Here is a 16,596-nt window from a genome sequence, read left to right on the forward strand (position 1 = left end):
TATGCACATGACATGTACAAGTAGGTATTTACATGCAAGTCCCGTTAATTCTGTGCTGGGAGTCTATTCCCGGTTACTACCATCAAACATATTATCATTATTACAGCAAACATCATGGGTCTTCTGCAGCTCTTCGGAATTTTGGTTGTGTGGAGTTATCGGATTTGAACATAAATACATATTTTTACTCTCGGTATACTTTTAATTGTGTCCAATGTTTCCATGATCCCATACCCTCTATGTCCACACATACACAGGTATCCCCACTGATCAGAACTTGGTGCGGTCCCGTCCATCTGGGGGCGATCCCAGGCTTTTCAGGTAGCACCTTTACCATCACCTTCGTCCCTGCTGTAGGGACATCAGGGAATGCGGTCCAGAAAATGTCCAGATTTTTATCCTCCGTCTCCTGTCCAGTCCACACTGGCTGCCGCATTTCCTTTCACTGATTACTGAGCTCTAATATGTATCTACGCGTCCTGTCCCTTATCGGACTATTTCTTCTCCCCTGTTATTATTCCCTGTGCACATCTACCCATTGCTGCTGTTTCTCCCCTAGAGCCTTTGTCATGGCAGTTTTTAGGGTCCTATTCATCTGCTCTACTGAGCTTTGGGAATGGTAAGGGATGTGGAATTTTTGTTTGATCCCCATCCACTCACATGTTTTCTTCATTACTCTTCCAGTAAAGTGTGTTCCTTGGTCCGAATCTAGTTGCAAGGGTACCCCCCAGTGAGGAATCACGTCCTTGGCTAATATTCATGCCACGGTTGTGGCCATACAGTCACGGGTTTGGGATGCCTCCACCCATCTGGTCAATTATTACGAGGCAGCATCGTTTTCCCCGGCTCGTGGGTTGTGATCCAGTAAAATCAATTTGGAGATTCTCCCAGGGTCCCTTTGGTCTCGGCTGATTTGCCACCCAGATCTTTACGGGGTGCCCCGGATTGTACTGCGCATATGGGATGCATCTCTGACAGTGCTTAGCTATATCTCTCTCCATTCCTGGCCACCACCATTCCTTTCCGATTAAGTGCATCATAGCCTCCATTGGTCCATTCCATGGTGTTATTCAAAGAGGATCTGCCTGATGCAGGCAGGGGCAATTACCTTTCCATCCTTCCTCAAGATCCCTTTCTTATCTGGCTCCCCCCCCCCCCCCCCCCCCGCCTTTTTTAAAATCCCATTCGTTCTTTTCTTCCCTTGATATGTCTTTGTGTGATAGTTCAACACTGATGTCTTCTCCCTGGGCACTTTTGACAGGAATTGTTCCAGGGCAATTTGGGCTGCCTTGTCTGCTGCTTCGTTATCTTTTTGTTGGGGTGTCTCTACCTTCTGGTGGGCCTTAATGTTTATCACTGCTACCTGTCTTGGTAACCTTGTGGCTTCCAATAAGGCTTCTATACGCTGTTGTTGTTTTATCCTATCTCCTCCAGAAATGACAAAGCCCCTCCCATGCCATGCTGTCATATAGTTGTACACGACCCCAAAGACATACCTACTATCTGTGTATATGTTCACCATCTTTTCCTTGGCCATGATCAGGGCCTGAGTGAAAGCCACCAATTCAGCCACCTCTGCTCACAGTGCTCCTTCCAGCCTTCCCGAGAGGACTGTTCTTAATTTGTCATCTACTACTGCCCACCTGGTTCATGGGGACCATTGACATATTTTCTAGATCCATCTACATCCAGGTGAATTCTGGGGTTTCTAATCTTCTTCCACTATCATTCCACTTACCTCCTCATCTATCTCAGAGTGTACATAGGACTCTCCTGTGTATGATTCCTTCTGCAGGGTTTTCCCCGGTGTCCTTTATGATGACCACTGATCTATCATTAGGAATTAAGTAAGAAGTCTTACAACACCAGGTTAAAGTCCAACAGGTTTGTTTCGAATCACTAGCTTTCGGAGCACTCCTCCTTCCTCAGGTGAAGGAGCTGAACTTTCCTCAGCTGAAGGTGAACTTTCAACTGAGGAAGGAGCTGTGCTCCGAAAGCTAGTTGGACTTGAACCAGGGTTGTCAGACTTCTGACTGTGCCCACCCCAGTCCAACGCCGGCATCCCAAATCATTAGGAATGAAGACTGTTTCCCAGTGGGTCTGTCGTAGGTTTGAGACTGATCTGAGCTTACTGTTGTTCAACATTTCTACAATGGGATGCCGGGTGTGTAAGATGATACCTCCGGTCATTACTGTAGGTTCGATGACCCTGACCGCCCAATGCTGCGCAGTCCAGAGCAGCCACACAGCGAGATAAGCCCGGCACTACGGGTGAATGTCGTGTTGAGTAATATGCCACTGGTCTTCCCCTGTCCCCTTGGAGTTGGGTCACTACTGCGGCACAGAACTCACCTTCGTTCCTGCAATGTATGTGGATCGGCTTTTTGGGGTCTGGTGGACCGAGGCCGGGGGGTGAAGTAAATGCTTGTTTTAACTTTCCGCCTCTTCTTCCTGTTCCGGACCTCAGTCTATGGAGCAGTGATTCCTATTGGCTGATTGCGGCAGGGCATGGACATCTTGTGACGTCACAATATGGAAGTGACAGCTTGAGCTTCAGAGTGATTCCTATTGGCTGATTCATACAGGCCTGCGTTGTGACGAGACAGGAATGGAGGGGTGTTCGTTGTCAGTTTGGGACAAACAAAATGCTGCGGATTGGAAACCAGTTCAGTGCGTCCGGCGGTGAAAGCCCCGCCCACCCTCACGTGGGGCCCGAATCCATCTCCTATTGGCTAAAAGAACAATGGCAACCTGGGGAGGACCGGAAATACGCTGGGCCGCCAGCAAATCAGGATCCGGACTTTGTGTTAATGGCTGCAGGGAGCTTCCTCCGTTGTCTGCCCAGCAAAGCTGCTGCTTCTCTGTGAGTGAAGATTGAACTTCACAGACTGAAACTGCCTCCTGTCTCCAACATCTGGGAGTAAAACACTTTCTTTTCGTCCCCTTTCCATTTCTTTTCAAATTCTGGCCTTCAATTGCTTTCAAAAAAATCAATTTAAAGTATCCAATTATTTCTTTATTCCACTTAATGGGCAATTTGGCATGGCCAATTCACCTACCCTACACATCTTTGGGCTGTGGGGGCAACACCCACGCAGACATGGGGATAATGTGCAAACCCCACACGTCTAGTGACCTGAGGCCAGGATCGAACCTGGGACCTCAGCGCTGTGAGGCAGCAATGCGGTCCACTGTCACCGTGTCACCCCTGACCTTCAATTGTTGACTTATTTAATTGTTGACTTATTTAAATCCCCAGGCCTCCGTGGGAGGCAAGGGAGGAGATTGAAGAGGATCTGACAATTTTCAAATCTTCTCTGGTCACAGGAGCAGAGCTAGAGGACAGGAGGACAGATAATGTGGCACCATCATTCAAGAAGAGAAGTAAGAAAATGCCAGGAAATTACAGACCAGTGAGTCTAACTTCAGTGTGTGGAGATGCCGGCGTTGGACTGGGGTGAGCACAGTAAGAAGTCTTACAACACCAAGTTAAAATCCAACAGATTTGTTTAGAATCACTAGCTTTCGGAGGTAGAATCACTTAGTGGGCAAACTTTTCCGTGCAAGGGCCACATTCAGAAATTCACAATTTTAAATGGCCGCATAGTATATTAAGTAAAATAATTACTTCACCCGGTTATGATTCTGGGCGCCTCATATAGAACATAGAACAGTACAGCACAGAACAGGCCCTTCGGCCCTCGATGTTGTGCCGAGCAATGATCACCCTACTCAAGTCAACGTATCCACCCTATACCAGTAACCCAACAGCCCCCCCCCCCCCCCCCATTAACCTTTTAAAAAAAAATGTTTTAAAAAAAATTTTTTTATGACTTGTTGGGCCGCGGCCCGCGGGCCATAGTTTGCCCACCCCTGACTTAGAATCACTCCTTCCTCAGGTGAATGAAGAGGTGGGTTCCAGAAACATATATATATAGACAAAGTCAAAGATGCAATATGATGCTTTGAATATGAGTCTTTGCAGGTAATTAAGTCTGCAGGTCCAGACGGAGCAACTGGGGAGAGGGAGAATCACAGGTTAAAGAGGCATGAGCTGTCTCAAGCCAGGACAGTTGGTAGGATTTGGTTTGGATTTGGATTTTAGTCTAACATCAGTGGTCGGTAAACTATTGGAAAAAAGTCTGTGGGGCAGAATTGATCAAGGATAGTCAAGATGGTTTTGTCAGAGGGAGATCAGGTCTTTCAAATTTGATTTGAATTTTTTGAGGAGGTGACTAGGAGATGAAGGCTGTACAGTTAATGCAGTTTAAGTGGACTTCTTTGAGCCTTTTGATAAAGTCTGACACGGAAGACTAGTCAGGAAGACAAAAGCCCTGGGGATACAGGGCAATTTCTCAAATTGAATCCAAAATTGGCTTTGTGGCAGGAGGCAGAGGGTGATGGTCGAAGGTTGTCTTTGTCACTGGAAGTCTGTGTCCAGTGATGTTGCGATGGGATCAGTACTGGGTCCCTTGTTTTTGTCGTGTACATTAATGATCGGGTGTGAATGTAGGAAGTAAGTACGTTTGCAGATGACACAGAAATTGGTGGTGTGGGAAATAGTGAGGAGGAAAGCCTTACATAGAACATAGAACAGTACAGCACAGAACAGGCCCTTCGGCCCTCAATGTTGTGCCGAGCCATGATCACCCTACTCAAACCCACGTCTCCACCCTATACCCGTAACCCAACAACCCCCCCTTAACCTTACTTTTTTATTAGGACACTACGGGCAATTTAGCATGGCCAATCCACCTAACCTGCACATCTTTGGACTGTGGGAGGAAACCGGAGCACCCGGAGGAAACCCACGCACACAGGGGGAGGACGTGCAGACTCCACACAGACAGTGACCCAGCCGGGAATCGAACCTGGGACCCTGGAGCTGTGAAGCATTTATGCTAACCACCATGCTACCCTGCTGCCCCTTACATTACAGGATGATGTGGCGGGCTGGTTAGATGGGCAGAACAGTGGCAAATGGAATTTAACTCTGAAAAGTGTGAGGTAATGAATTTTGTGAGGACTAACTCGGCAAGGGAATATACAATGACTGGTCGGACCCCAGGAAGCATAGAGGACCAGAGGGACCTTGGTGTGCCTGTCCATAGGTCCCTGAAGACAGGACAGGTAGATAAGGTGGTCACAAGGGGATATAAGAGTATAGGTCACAGGAGCAGAATTAGGCCATTCAGTCCATCAGGTTGTGGGATTCTTGCTTCTATTAGCTACGGTATAGAATATAAGAGCAGAGAGCATTTGATAGGCCATAGCATGCAAGGCTGTGGACCAAGTGGTGGGAAATGGGATGAGAATAGATAGGTACTTAGTAGCTGATGCTGAAATGATGGGCTGAAGGGCTTTTTGCTCTGCTGTAAAACTCTGATTCTATGAGGACAGAGTGATGTCTGGTGTTTTATGGCACAGATTAGATACATTGTTGATTGTTCTGCAATAATGTACATTGATTATTCTGGTTTTGTAATGTAGTCCTGTAGCTACGTTATATATTTCCAGTCAGATTTATAACAGAAGACGAGGAGTCCATTGGACGTTTCAAGTCGATGCCAACTCTGTTGAGTAATTCTGTCAGTGTTGAGTGGGTCACATTCTGCAACCCTGCATTGCCCATCCAATTTCATTTAGAAATTATTGACCATCTCTGCTTTAAAAATAACATTTTCCCATTCTGCAACCCTGCATTGCCCATCCAATTTCATTTGGAAATGATTGACCATCTCTGCTTTAAAAATAAAATGTTTATATTAAGGTTTCTCAGTTTTCCAAAATCTTTTGTATAAAACCCCCAAAACATCCAACAAGAAAAAAAGAAATAAAACACAATCTGACACAAGACAACTCCACCCCCCCCCCCCCCCCCCCCCGCCCACCTCCCAATCCCCCCACCCAGCCACAGCAACACAGTGACCAGCTCCTTGAAGTAAGTAATAAAAGGCCACTACCTTGAGTAAAACTCTTGACTGATCCCCTCACGGTGTATTTAACCTTTTCAGTATAAAAATTCCATTAGATCCTCACGCCATGCTGGGGCACTTGGTGGGGTTGGAGACCTCCACCCGAGCAGGACTTGCCGCCGGGCGATCAACGAGGGGAAGGCAAGGACATCTGCCTCCGCTCCCCTGTCTGCAGCTCCAGCGAGTCTGACAGCCCAAATATGGAAACCAAAGGGCAGGGCTCCTGTTCGATATTGATAATCAGCGACATGGTGATAAAGAAGGAGACCTGAAAGCTGACTAGTTTGGGACAGGACCAGGACATGTGTGTGGTTGGCCGGACCTCCGGAACACCGCTCACACCTATTGTCCACATCCGGGGAAAAACTGCTCATCCTCTCCTTGGTTAGGGGTCCCCTAAACACGACCTTGAGCTGGACCAAGCCCAGTCTCGCACTCGGACGTGGAGTTCACCCTGCCAAGGACTTCACTCCCCACCCCATCATCTCCTACCGGCCCCACATCCTCCTCCCACTTCACTTTCACTCCATCCACTGAGCTTACTTCTTCTGAAAGGATCCGCCCATTGATTCCAGACGTGTTACCCTCCTCCGATCCGGCAAGTAAAAGGATCCTTTCCATTAGAGATGTTGGCAGAGCTTGCCCTTGTTTCTCAAAGTACTTCCCAACCTGCTTCTCAAACTCCGAGGCCAGTACTCCCACCAGCATATCCACCGTGATAGGAACGGCTGCACCCACTGGAGTCAACGCCACCATCCTCCCTCCTGGTGAGCCACATGGACTCACCAAATCCGTCGAAGGGTTTCCTCTCCCACCAGACCTTTTTGAAATTTTCAGCATGATTTTGTCGACAGGTTCACTGAACCTTCAGCTTGACCCAAGTTTGTTCACCCAAATTCCCCGGGAAACGGGCAAAAAGGACGGAAAAAACCAACCATCCTGGTGGTGCTACCTAGTGTGTGACCTTCTCCAACATACAGCCACCAGAGATCTGATAGGAAGCAGTGAGCAGAGATCTGTCAATCAGCCTGAATCAGCACCTTCAGGAGAATTGGGAGGGTGAATATTAGATACAGCAGAGTGAGAATGGAGGGAGAGTGTGTGGGATGGAGATTTACAGCTTTTGGGGAATGAGAGAGGAAAGAATATTTCAGAGAAACTACAATTGTCTGTTCTGAATTCTTATCCTGTACTGACAGTGATGTCTTTTGTTAACTCCTTGTCCAGGATATTTGACAGTGAGGATTTACAGACAGAAATCTGAAACCGAACGTCACATCAAGATCTGACCGAGTCACTCGGTTCATTCGGTCCTGAATATCGTCGGCCTTTGAATCTGGAACGAGAAATGTTTCCCTGATTTGTCAACTTTAAAAGATTTTAAACATCAGTGTGACTGGAAAAGCACCAAGACACACACACACCCGAGTGAGAGTGTTCCAGAGCACTGACCGCGGAAAGAGCTTTAACCAGTTACACAGCCTGAAAAACATCACACCATTCACAGCGGGGAGAGACCGTACACATGTTCTGTGTGTGGACGAGGCTTCAACTGATTGTCTGACGTGGAGAGACACGAGGAGACCCAAAACATGGAGAAGCTGTGGAAATGTGGGGACTGTGGGAAGGGATACAGAGCCCCATCAGAGCTGGAGATTCATCGACGCATTCACACTGGGGAGAAGCCATTCACCTGCTCTCAGTGTGAGAAGGGATTCACTCAGTTATCCCACCTGCAGAGACATCAGCGAATTAACACTGGGGAGAGGCTGTTTACCTGTTCTCAGTTTGGGAAGAGATTCACTCAGTTATCCAGCCTGAACTCACACCATGGAGTTCACACTGGGATCACGCCATTCACCTGCTCTGAGTGTGGGAAAAGATTCACTCAGTTATCCAGCCTGAAGTCACACCAGCGGGTTCACACTGGGGAGAAACCGTTCACCTGCTCTCAGTGTGGGAAGAGATTCACTCACTCATTCAGCCTGCGGAGACACCAGCGAGTTCACACTGGGGAGAGGCCATTCACCTGCTTACAGTGTGGGAAGCGATTCACTCACTTATTCAATCTGCAGACACACCACCGACTTCACACTGGGGAGAGGCCATTCACCTGCTCTGATTGTGGAAAGGAATTCTCTCGGTTATCCCACCTGCAAACACACCAGCGAGTTCACACTGGGGAAAAGCCATTTACATGCTCTCAATGTGGGAAACGATTCAGTGATTCATCCGCCCTCGGGAAACATCAGCGAGTTCACACTGGGGGGAGGCTCTTCACCTGCTCAGTGTGTGGACGGGGATTCACTCAGTTATCCATCCTGCAGACACACCAGCAAGTTCACACTGGGGAGAGGCCATTCATCTGCTCTGACTGTGGGCAGAAATTCTCTCGGTTATCCAGCCTGCAGACACACCAGAGAGTTCACACTGGGGAGAGGCCCTTCACCTGCTCTGACTGTGGGAAGGGATTTACTCAGTTATCCACACTGCGAGTACACCAGAGAGTTCACACTGGAGAGAGGCCATTCACCTGCTCAGTGTGTGGGAAAGGATTCAATCAGTCATCAGACCTGCTGAGACACCAGCGAGTTCACAAGCGATGACAGGGATTGGATTCTGCTGTTCTTGCTGCTGTTAATCACATCAGGACTGAACCATGTTCATTCTGACACTTGGTGAAGGGGAAGGGTCGGAGGGTTTCTTTCTGCTGGACTGGCCATGACTTTGCTTCCAGTGGGCTGATGATCATTGAGCCTGGGAGAGCACATTTCCACTGAAATTATCTTCAAAAGCTGATGGAAAGACATTTATTTTATCGTGCAAAGCAAATGTTTTTTGTACCACTACAGCACATCTAAAATAAATACATTTGTCTCTTTGGGAAGGTTGCATCATCAATGGGTGCACACTCTCCCCATGTCTGTGTGGGTTTCCTCCAGGTCCTCTGATGTCCTCCCACAAGTCCCGAAAGATGTGCTTGTTAGGTGAAATTGGACATTCTGAATTCTCCCTCCGTGTACCTGAACAGGTGCCGGACTGTGGCGACTCGGGGCTTTTCACCATAACTTCATTGCAGTGTTAATGTAAACCTACTTGTGACAATAATAGAGATTATTATTAAAGAAGGAAGTAAAGGATTAAACTGAAAGAGCTGTACAAATCTGAAAAGGTTTGTGTTCGGTCAAAGGTGGGACCGATTTTAAGAAGCAGCAAAAAATGACCAAAAAGATAATAAAGAGGTCGGAAGGAAGTAGAGTATGAGGGAAACTAGCTCGAATATAAAAATAGATAGAATCAGATGTGGTATGATTCATACAGTCAGGAATTAAGATCAGAACTTCAGCTAAGAACTGCCAACAAGCAGCCTCATCCATAGTACTTGAGAAAAAGGACAGTCATATTGCTGGGTGTTTATTATAGACCCCCAGATAGTCAGCGGGAAATTGAGGAGCAAATATGTGTGGAGGTGTGTAAAAATAATAATAGGGTCATTATATTAGGTGATTTCAACTTTTCCCAACATTAATTGGAATAGTCATCATGTTAAGAGTTTAGATAATTTTTATTAACGTCACAAGTAGGCTTACATTAACACTGCAATGACGTTACTGTGAAAATCCCCTAGTTGCCACATTCCTGCTCCTGTTCAGGTACACAGAGAGAATTCAGAATTTCCAATCCACCTAACAAGCAGATGGAGTAGAGTTCTGAAAATGTCTGCAAGAGAACCTTTTAGCTCAATATGTAGAGGGTCTATCAAGGGATGGTGCCGTGCTGGACCTAATTCTGGGGAATGAAGCCGGCAGGTGGTTGATGTGTTGGTGGGGGAGCATTTTAGTGCTAGCGACCACAACATGGTACAAAATAAAATGGACAAGTTGCAAAAGTTGTGTATTGGGGGAGAGTAGATTTGAGTAAACTAAAGCCAAGGGAGGGCAAGAGTTACTTTGGGGAAATCGACAGAAGAGCACTGGGGCATTCAAAAAGGAAATGGCGAGGGTATAGGCCCAACACGTTCCCTCGAGGGTGATAGGCCCAACATGTTCCCTCGAGGGTGATAGGAAGGAGTAACAAGTACAGAGAACCATGGATGGCCAGAGACATTCAGGATAAGATGAGAAGGAAAAGAGAGCCTTTTAGCAAGTACAAGGGGAACAATCAATAAAGGCAGTAGTGGAGTACAGAAAGTGTAGGATGGAGTTTAAGAAAGCGATTGGGAGAGCAAAGAGGGGATATGAGAAAGTTCTGGCTGGTAAATGTAGGGAAAATCCCAAGATATTCTGTAAATATAATCAATAATCGGGGAAAGAGTAGGGCCCATTCGGGACGGGGGAATCTGTGGGTGGAGCCAGAGGACATTGGCAGGATGTTGAACAAATTCTTCACATCTGTCTTCACCCAAGAGAATGAGGAGGTAGATGTGGAACTCAGGGAGAGAGACTGTGAGGTTCTTGAGCAAATAGGGAATGACAAGGTATTGGAGGTGTTGGCAGGCATAAAAGTGGAGAAATCTCCATATGCAGATGATGTATGTTCCAGGATTCTGTGGGAGGGAAGGGAGGAGGTTGCAGGGACTCTGCCCCAAATATTTAACTCCTCTCTGGCCACAGAGGACTGGGGAACAGCTAATATGGTCCTACTGTTGAAGAACGATTGTAGAGATAAGCCAGGGAACTACAGAGCAGTGAGTCTCACATCAGTGGTAGAGAAACTGTTGGTAAAAATTCTGAATGAAAGAATCTATTTCCACTTGGAGAGGCAAGGATTGATCAGGATTAGTCAGCATGACTTTGTCAGAGGGGGGTTATGCCTAACAAATTTGATTACATTTTTTGAGCATGTGACCAAGTGTATAGATGAGGGTAGTGCAGTTGATGTCATTTATATGGATTTCAGCAAAGCCTTTGACAAGGTCCCACATGGGAGACTTATTAAAAAGGCAAATGCACATGGGATACAGGGTAACTTGATAAGGTGGATTCAAAATTGACTTGTGTGGTGAATGTATTCACCTAAGTATGAACTGTCTGTATAGTGCTGTGACCTATGACCTGGAAATGATAATACGGTCTACTTCCAGGTACTGTACTGGAACCCCAGTGGGCTCCGCCTCTGGCTCCGCCCTCCCCAGGGTGATATATAGACCGGCCACCTATGGGTGGCACTCATTTGCACAGCAGACACTGGTAGGTGAGTTCCTGGATAATAAAGCCTTGTATTCACTCATTCTCACAGTCTCGCAGTGAATTTACGGTATAACAACTTGCCTGTAGGAGACCAAGGGTGATGACAGATGGCTCCTTCAGTCACTGGAAGCCAGTGTCCAGTGACGTACCACAGAGATCTGTGCCGGGTCCCCTATTGTTCATCATTTAGATAAACAACATAGATGTTGGGGGGTAAGATCAGTAGTTTTGCAGATGACACAAAGATTGGCCGGGTGGTTAACAGTGAGGTTGAGTATCTTGGGTTACAGGAAGATACAGACGGGATGGTCAAATGGGCAGAAAAAAGGAGATGGAATTGAACCCTGAAGTGTGAGGTGATACACTTTGGAGGTAGAAATTTGACAAGGAAGCATTTACTGAATGGCCTGACAGTGGGAAGTTCCGAGGAACAAGGGGACATTGGTGTGTTTGTCCACAGATGTCTGAAGGCAGGAGGGAAGGTGAATAGGGTGGTGAAAGTGGCCTATGGGACACTCGCTTTTATTAATTGGGGCATAGATTACAAAAGCAGGGAGGTCATGTTGGAGTTGTATAGAAGTTTGGTGAGCCCACAGCTGGAGTACTGTGCAATTCTGGTCGCCACATTATAGGAAGAATGTGATTGTACTGGAGGGGGCAGAGGAGATTCACCAGGATGTTGCCTGGGATGGAACATTTAAGTTGTGAACAGAGGTTGGATAGGATTGGGTTGTTTTCATTGGAGCAGAAAAGACTGAAGGGTGGCATGATTGCACAGTGGTTAGCACCGTTGCCACACAGCACCAGAGACCTGGGTTTGACTGTGGAGTTTGCACGTTCTCCCTGTGTCTGCATCGGTTTCCTCCGCGTGCTCCGGTTTCCTCTCACAGTCCAAAGATGTGCAGGTTAGATGGATTGGCCATGCTAAATTGCCTCAAGGTGGGGAATTGGGCCTAGGTAGGGTGCTCTTTCAGAGGGCCAGTGCAGAATCGATGGACTGAATGGCCTCCTTCTGCACTGTAGCGATTCTATGACCTGATCAAAGTGTACAAAATTATGAGTGGCATGGACAGGGTGGATAAGGAACAGCTGTTCCCTTTAGTTAAAAGGTCAGCTACGAGGGGACAGAAGTTCAAGGTGAGGGGCAAGAGGCTTAGGGAGATTTAATGAAAAACATTTTTTACCCAGAGGGTGGTGACAGTCTGGAATGCACTGCCAGGGAGGGTAGGAGAGGTGGGTTGCCTCACATCCTTTAAAAAGTATCTGGATGAATACTTGGCCTGTTATAACATTCAAGGGCCAAGTGCTGGCAAATGGGATTGGGTAGGCAGGTCAGGCATCTTTCATGCTTCGGTGTAGACTCTGACGGGCTGAAGGGCCTCTTCTGCAGTCGAGATCTGGATGCAGGTTTTGAACTGCACTCACTTCAATTGATGGGGGGAGGGGGACTGGAAAGGACACTCACTGCAAATCACGAGAGGAAAAAAAGGCTTCAGTCGTCAACCTGCTAGTTGTGAAGGCAGTCTCATTGGGGAACAAGCTGAGGAAGGAAGGCAACTACATACATACATTAAACAAGCAACTTTGAAATGATTAACAAATCAAGACCAGAGGGTTACCTTAGTGACACAAGCACCAGATAGATTCACAGACAAGGAAAAATCACACACACAAACACGCAATCAGCAAAGTAGCAAAGAGCGGGATTCTCCGACCCCCACGCCGGGTGGGAGAATCGCTGGGGGTCGGCATGAATCCCGCCCCTGCCGGCTGCCGAATTCTCCGGCACTGGGGATTTGGCGGGGGCAGCATTCGCGCCGTGCCGGTCGGCGCCCCCCCCCCCCACGATTCTCCGGCCCGCTATGCGCCAAAATCCCGCCCATTCTATACCGGTCCCGCTGGCGTAAATTGTAGTTGATCCCTTACCGGCGGGACCTGGCGGCGCAGGCAGGCTCCTGGTTCTTGGGGGGGCGCGAGGGGATCTGGCCCCGGGAAGTGCCCCGACGGTGGCTTGGCCCGCGGTCTGAGCCCACTGATCCACGGGCGGGCCTGTGCCGTGGGGGCACTACTCCTACGTTCCGGCTGTGTATGCCTCCGCAATGGCCGGCGCGAAGGTGAACCCCCCTGCGCATGCGCGGGGATGACATCAATTCCCGCGTATGTGCGGACCCGTGCTGGCCAGTGGACTCCCAAAAGCCTTCCACGCTGGCCGACGGGGTGCAAACCACTCCGGCGCCATCCTAGCCCCTGATGGTGTGGAGGATTCCGCACCTTTGGGGCGGCCCGAAGCCGGAGTGGTTCCCGCCACTCCACTGTGCCGTTTCTCCCCGCTCCGCCGATTCCTGACCGAGTTCGCTTTTTCCCCACTGCCAGCTCTGAACGAGTTGATTAAAGTCTGCAAACTAACTTTTAACTTTATATTGAATAAAACTAACCATTACCCAATTTTTTCAAATTGATAATTTAGCTTTTTTGTTGAAACGCAGAAGACATATCTCCCCAATATATATCTGTCATCTTTATCTATTGCTTGATCCCCAAAAGCTCCCATCATATCCCTTTGGAAGGAGACTGGAAACTCACCAGACTGGAAATGCTGACCTCTTTTTCCTAACTTCTAACATTAAGGTGCTCCCAGGGCACCGACTTTCACACTGACGTCTAAAACCTCATATCCCAAGACTCATTAGTCTCTGATTTTTGTTTGAGGATAATCCCAGACTATCCACAGCACAAATATTCACACTGACGTTTTCTAAAACACTGTTTCCATACTGACTTCTTTGAAAACTTACATTTCACTGACTTCTTCAAAAATTCAATATTTCCAAAGGACTTCTTCGAAAACTAATATTTCCACATTAACGTCTTCCAGAATTCATATCCCCCTCCCCCCTTTGACACAATGGATCCCTCGAGGAGCCTTTTGTCACTGGCCACTTTCCAAAAGGTGGTTTGAATATCCTTTCCTTCTTCCGTGAATTTTAAGAATCCCGGTCCCGTTTGCTATTTCTCCACTCACTACTCATCAGTACGATATGGAGAGCACAGTGGATTCACGTCAATACTAACAAATTACTGACTACAGGACGGTTAACGCTACCAAACAGTACAGGAGGAGGTGGGTAAACCAGCCACCACCTGGTGAGAGCAGCGCTGATGCAACTGTTGCTGCACTTTTTAACCTTCAGGGTCTGTACTCTACTCATTAACTTTGGCTCCCAGACCCTTTCTAATTTACTGTAGTACCCACTTGGGTCATTTCTCACTCTGGACGCTCTGTCATTTCTCTCTCTCCTTATTCTCCCCCTCTCCCTGGGATTTCTCACAGGTGTGTAGGAATCCTCTGGGTTCGGGGTCCGGCTTTCACTAAATTCCCCCCCAGAGGTTTTACCCAACTCCCTTGACTATCCTAGATCTAAATAGGTAGTTTGTTCACCTCGTATTACAGACACCCGGTTATAGCCCAATTTTACCTGTCAAAATCTGTATTAGTCCTTCACTCACTGAAGACTGGCCGTTACGTGGGGCAATCTGCCCTCTTAATTCAGGCTCAGACAGATTGTTGGAGAATACTAGGTTGAAGGTTCGACATTGGAGCAATATATCAATTATCGAAGGAACGTCTGAGGTGCCAAAATGTTATACCTTTAAAATCTCTGGTGCGTTCGACCAGTTTACGACATCAAAAGTTTTACCCAGATTCCCTGATTTGCGAGATGAAAAAAGGACAAAACAGGGCAGCACGGTAGCACAGTGGTTAGCACAGTTGCTTCACAGCTCCAGGGTCCCAGGTTTGATTCCCGGCTTGGGTCACTGTCTGTACGGAGTCTGCACGTTCTCCCCGTGTCTGCGTGGGTTTCCTCCGGGTGCTCCGGTTTCCTCCCACAATCCAAAGATGTGTAGGTTAGGTGGATTGGCCATGATAAATTGCCCTTAGGGTCCAAAAAGGTTAGGTGGGGTTACTGGGTTACGGAGATAGTGTGGCTTGGGTGGGATGCTCTTACCAAGGGCCAGGCTGGCGCAGACCCGATGGGCCGAATGGCCTCCTTCTGCACTGTAAATTCTATCATTCTATGAAAACAGGTTCACAGTTTAGCGTAATTTTATTCACAACTCAACAAAATATGACTCAGGCTCACAGCTGAGCTTTAGGTTTTGCCCACACTTAGTAACGGAGGCTGGCAGGCTACGGCCACTCCATCTGGATGCCTTCTCTGGGTTCCAAATCCAGCGTCCTTTCTTCTTGTGATGATTGTGCCTTGGGACAACCAGGTTATTGCTGAAGATCTGTTCGATCCTTTCTTTATACTGGTGAGCGAGGATTGAGTCATTGGTATATGCCCACCACCGGCCATTGTCCTAGCCAGACCCCGACCTGTTAATGGGAAAGACAGGATATTCCTGTTTATCCATGGTGAATCAATCAAGACGCATCGTCCTCTGAAACCCCCCTGTCTGACCAGCCATCAGCTCATTATGGAGTCTGATGGCTTCTTTTGCCTGTTCTTCGTCCTGCGGCAAAGCTAATCACCTGTGTCTGGAAGTTTATTACATATTCATAGACTTGGAATGGGTAATCATAAAGTCCATGTAACAGTAACAGGTCTGTGCCTTGACTTGGGTGCTTTTGCAGATGGTCAGTATCGATTCCAGCCAGGGTTTCATTAGATAGTTTCTGTTCCTGGCCTATGTGTATCTTCGCAACCTGTTTTCAGTCCCACAATAAAATAACCCCAGAATCTAGGGTACGCAGGCGAGGTGAAAGGAGCACTTTAGGGGACAACGGAGGATTATTTGGTTGTGCAAACTCGGTCCTGAACTCGGTGCAGCTGGCGGAGACAAACAGTTATGCCTCCTGGGTAGCCGCGGACATCGGAAAAGGGCTACAATATGGGGTATATGGGACGCACTGGCTTCCATACATTTACAGGGAGAAGAGCTTCTGTGAGTCCAGGACAAGGTATCTGTGGGTATAATTAACACCATTCAAGCACAAGTAAAGGGAAGGGCCTGTGACACTCCTGCAGGACATTCAATTGACTATCCGGGGTGACATAGAGGACTTTAGGTTCGGGACAATCCCACAGCACTTATTCACCCCCCTATACAAAATAAACCTCCTTCACATCCACAGGGACAGGAACAAACTGGTGGTTACCAGGCCAGGCGGTGGACCCACTGAGGGAGGGATAAAGTTTAATCTAGCAGTCCCCCAGGAAAACCCATCCAAGGGAACCTTTAAGGACAGCTCTAGGTTTGAGTCATTGGGAACCGTGCAGGAGGGTTGGGTTTACCGGACCGGATCTAGAAGATACTGAGCACATCATAATGACCTGGCACATATGAGCACCGCAGAATGCTGTTCCGATTCGGCACATTACATAGTGTGTACCTGTCGGACTCTCGAACCCTTGTCAATCCACAGCAAC

The 16,596-nt window shown here is 47.7% G+C and overlaps 1 protein-coding gene and 1 long non-coding RNA gene across 3 annotated transcripts in view; both read left to right on the top strand.

Annotated features, from left to right (window-relative positions):
- Positions 1–2,681: 2,681 nt before the first annotated feature.
- On the top strand, positions 2,682–7,469 carry LOC119951863. Of its 2 annotated transcripts, none has more exons than XR_005457685.1 (3): positions 2,682–2,920; positions 3,328–3,457; positions 7,203–7,469. It is a non-coding gene; the product is annotated as an uncharacterized LOC119951863 (long non-coding RNA). The 2 variants fall into 2 exon arrangements; XR_005457684.1 differs by having other exon boundaries at positions 2,682–2,863.
- A 203-nt stretch (positions 7,470–7,672) lies between these two features.
- Positions 7,673–16,596, top strand: part of LOC119951771 (zinc finger protein 721-like) — a gene marked incomplete at its 5' end in the record, with an annotated part of 158,164 nt that continues 149,240 nt past the window's right edge. The window contains one exon of the mRNA XM_038775110.1: positions 7,673–8,566. Coding sequence (XP_038631038.1) covers positions 7,673–8,566 — 894 coding nt within the window. The remainder of the gene's footprint in view (positions 8,567–16,596) is intronic.

The sequence above is a fragment of the Scyliorhinus canicula genome, chromosome 17 (genome assembly GCF_902713615.1).
Source record: "Scyliorhinus canicula chromosome 17, sScyCan1.1, whole genome shotgun sequence".
NCBI classification, from domain to species: Eukaryota; Metazoa; Chordata; class Chondrichthyes; order Carcharhiniformes; family Scyliorhinidae; genus Scyliorhinus; species Scyliorhinus canicula.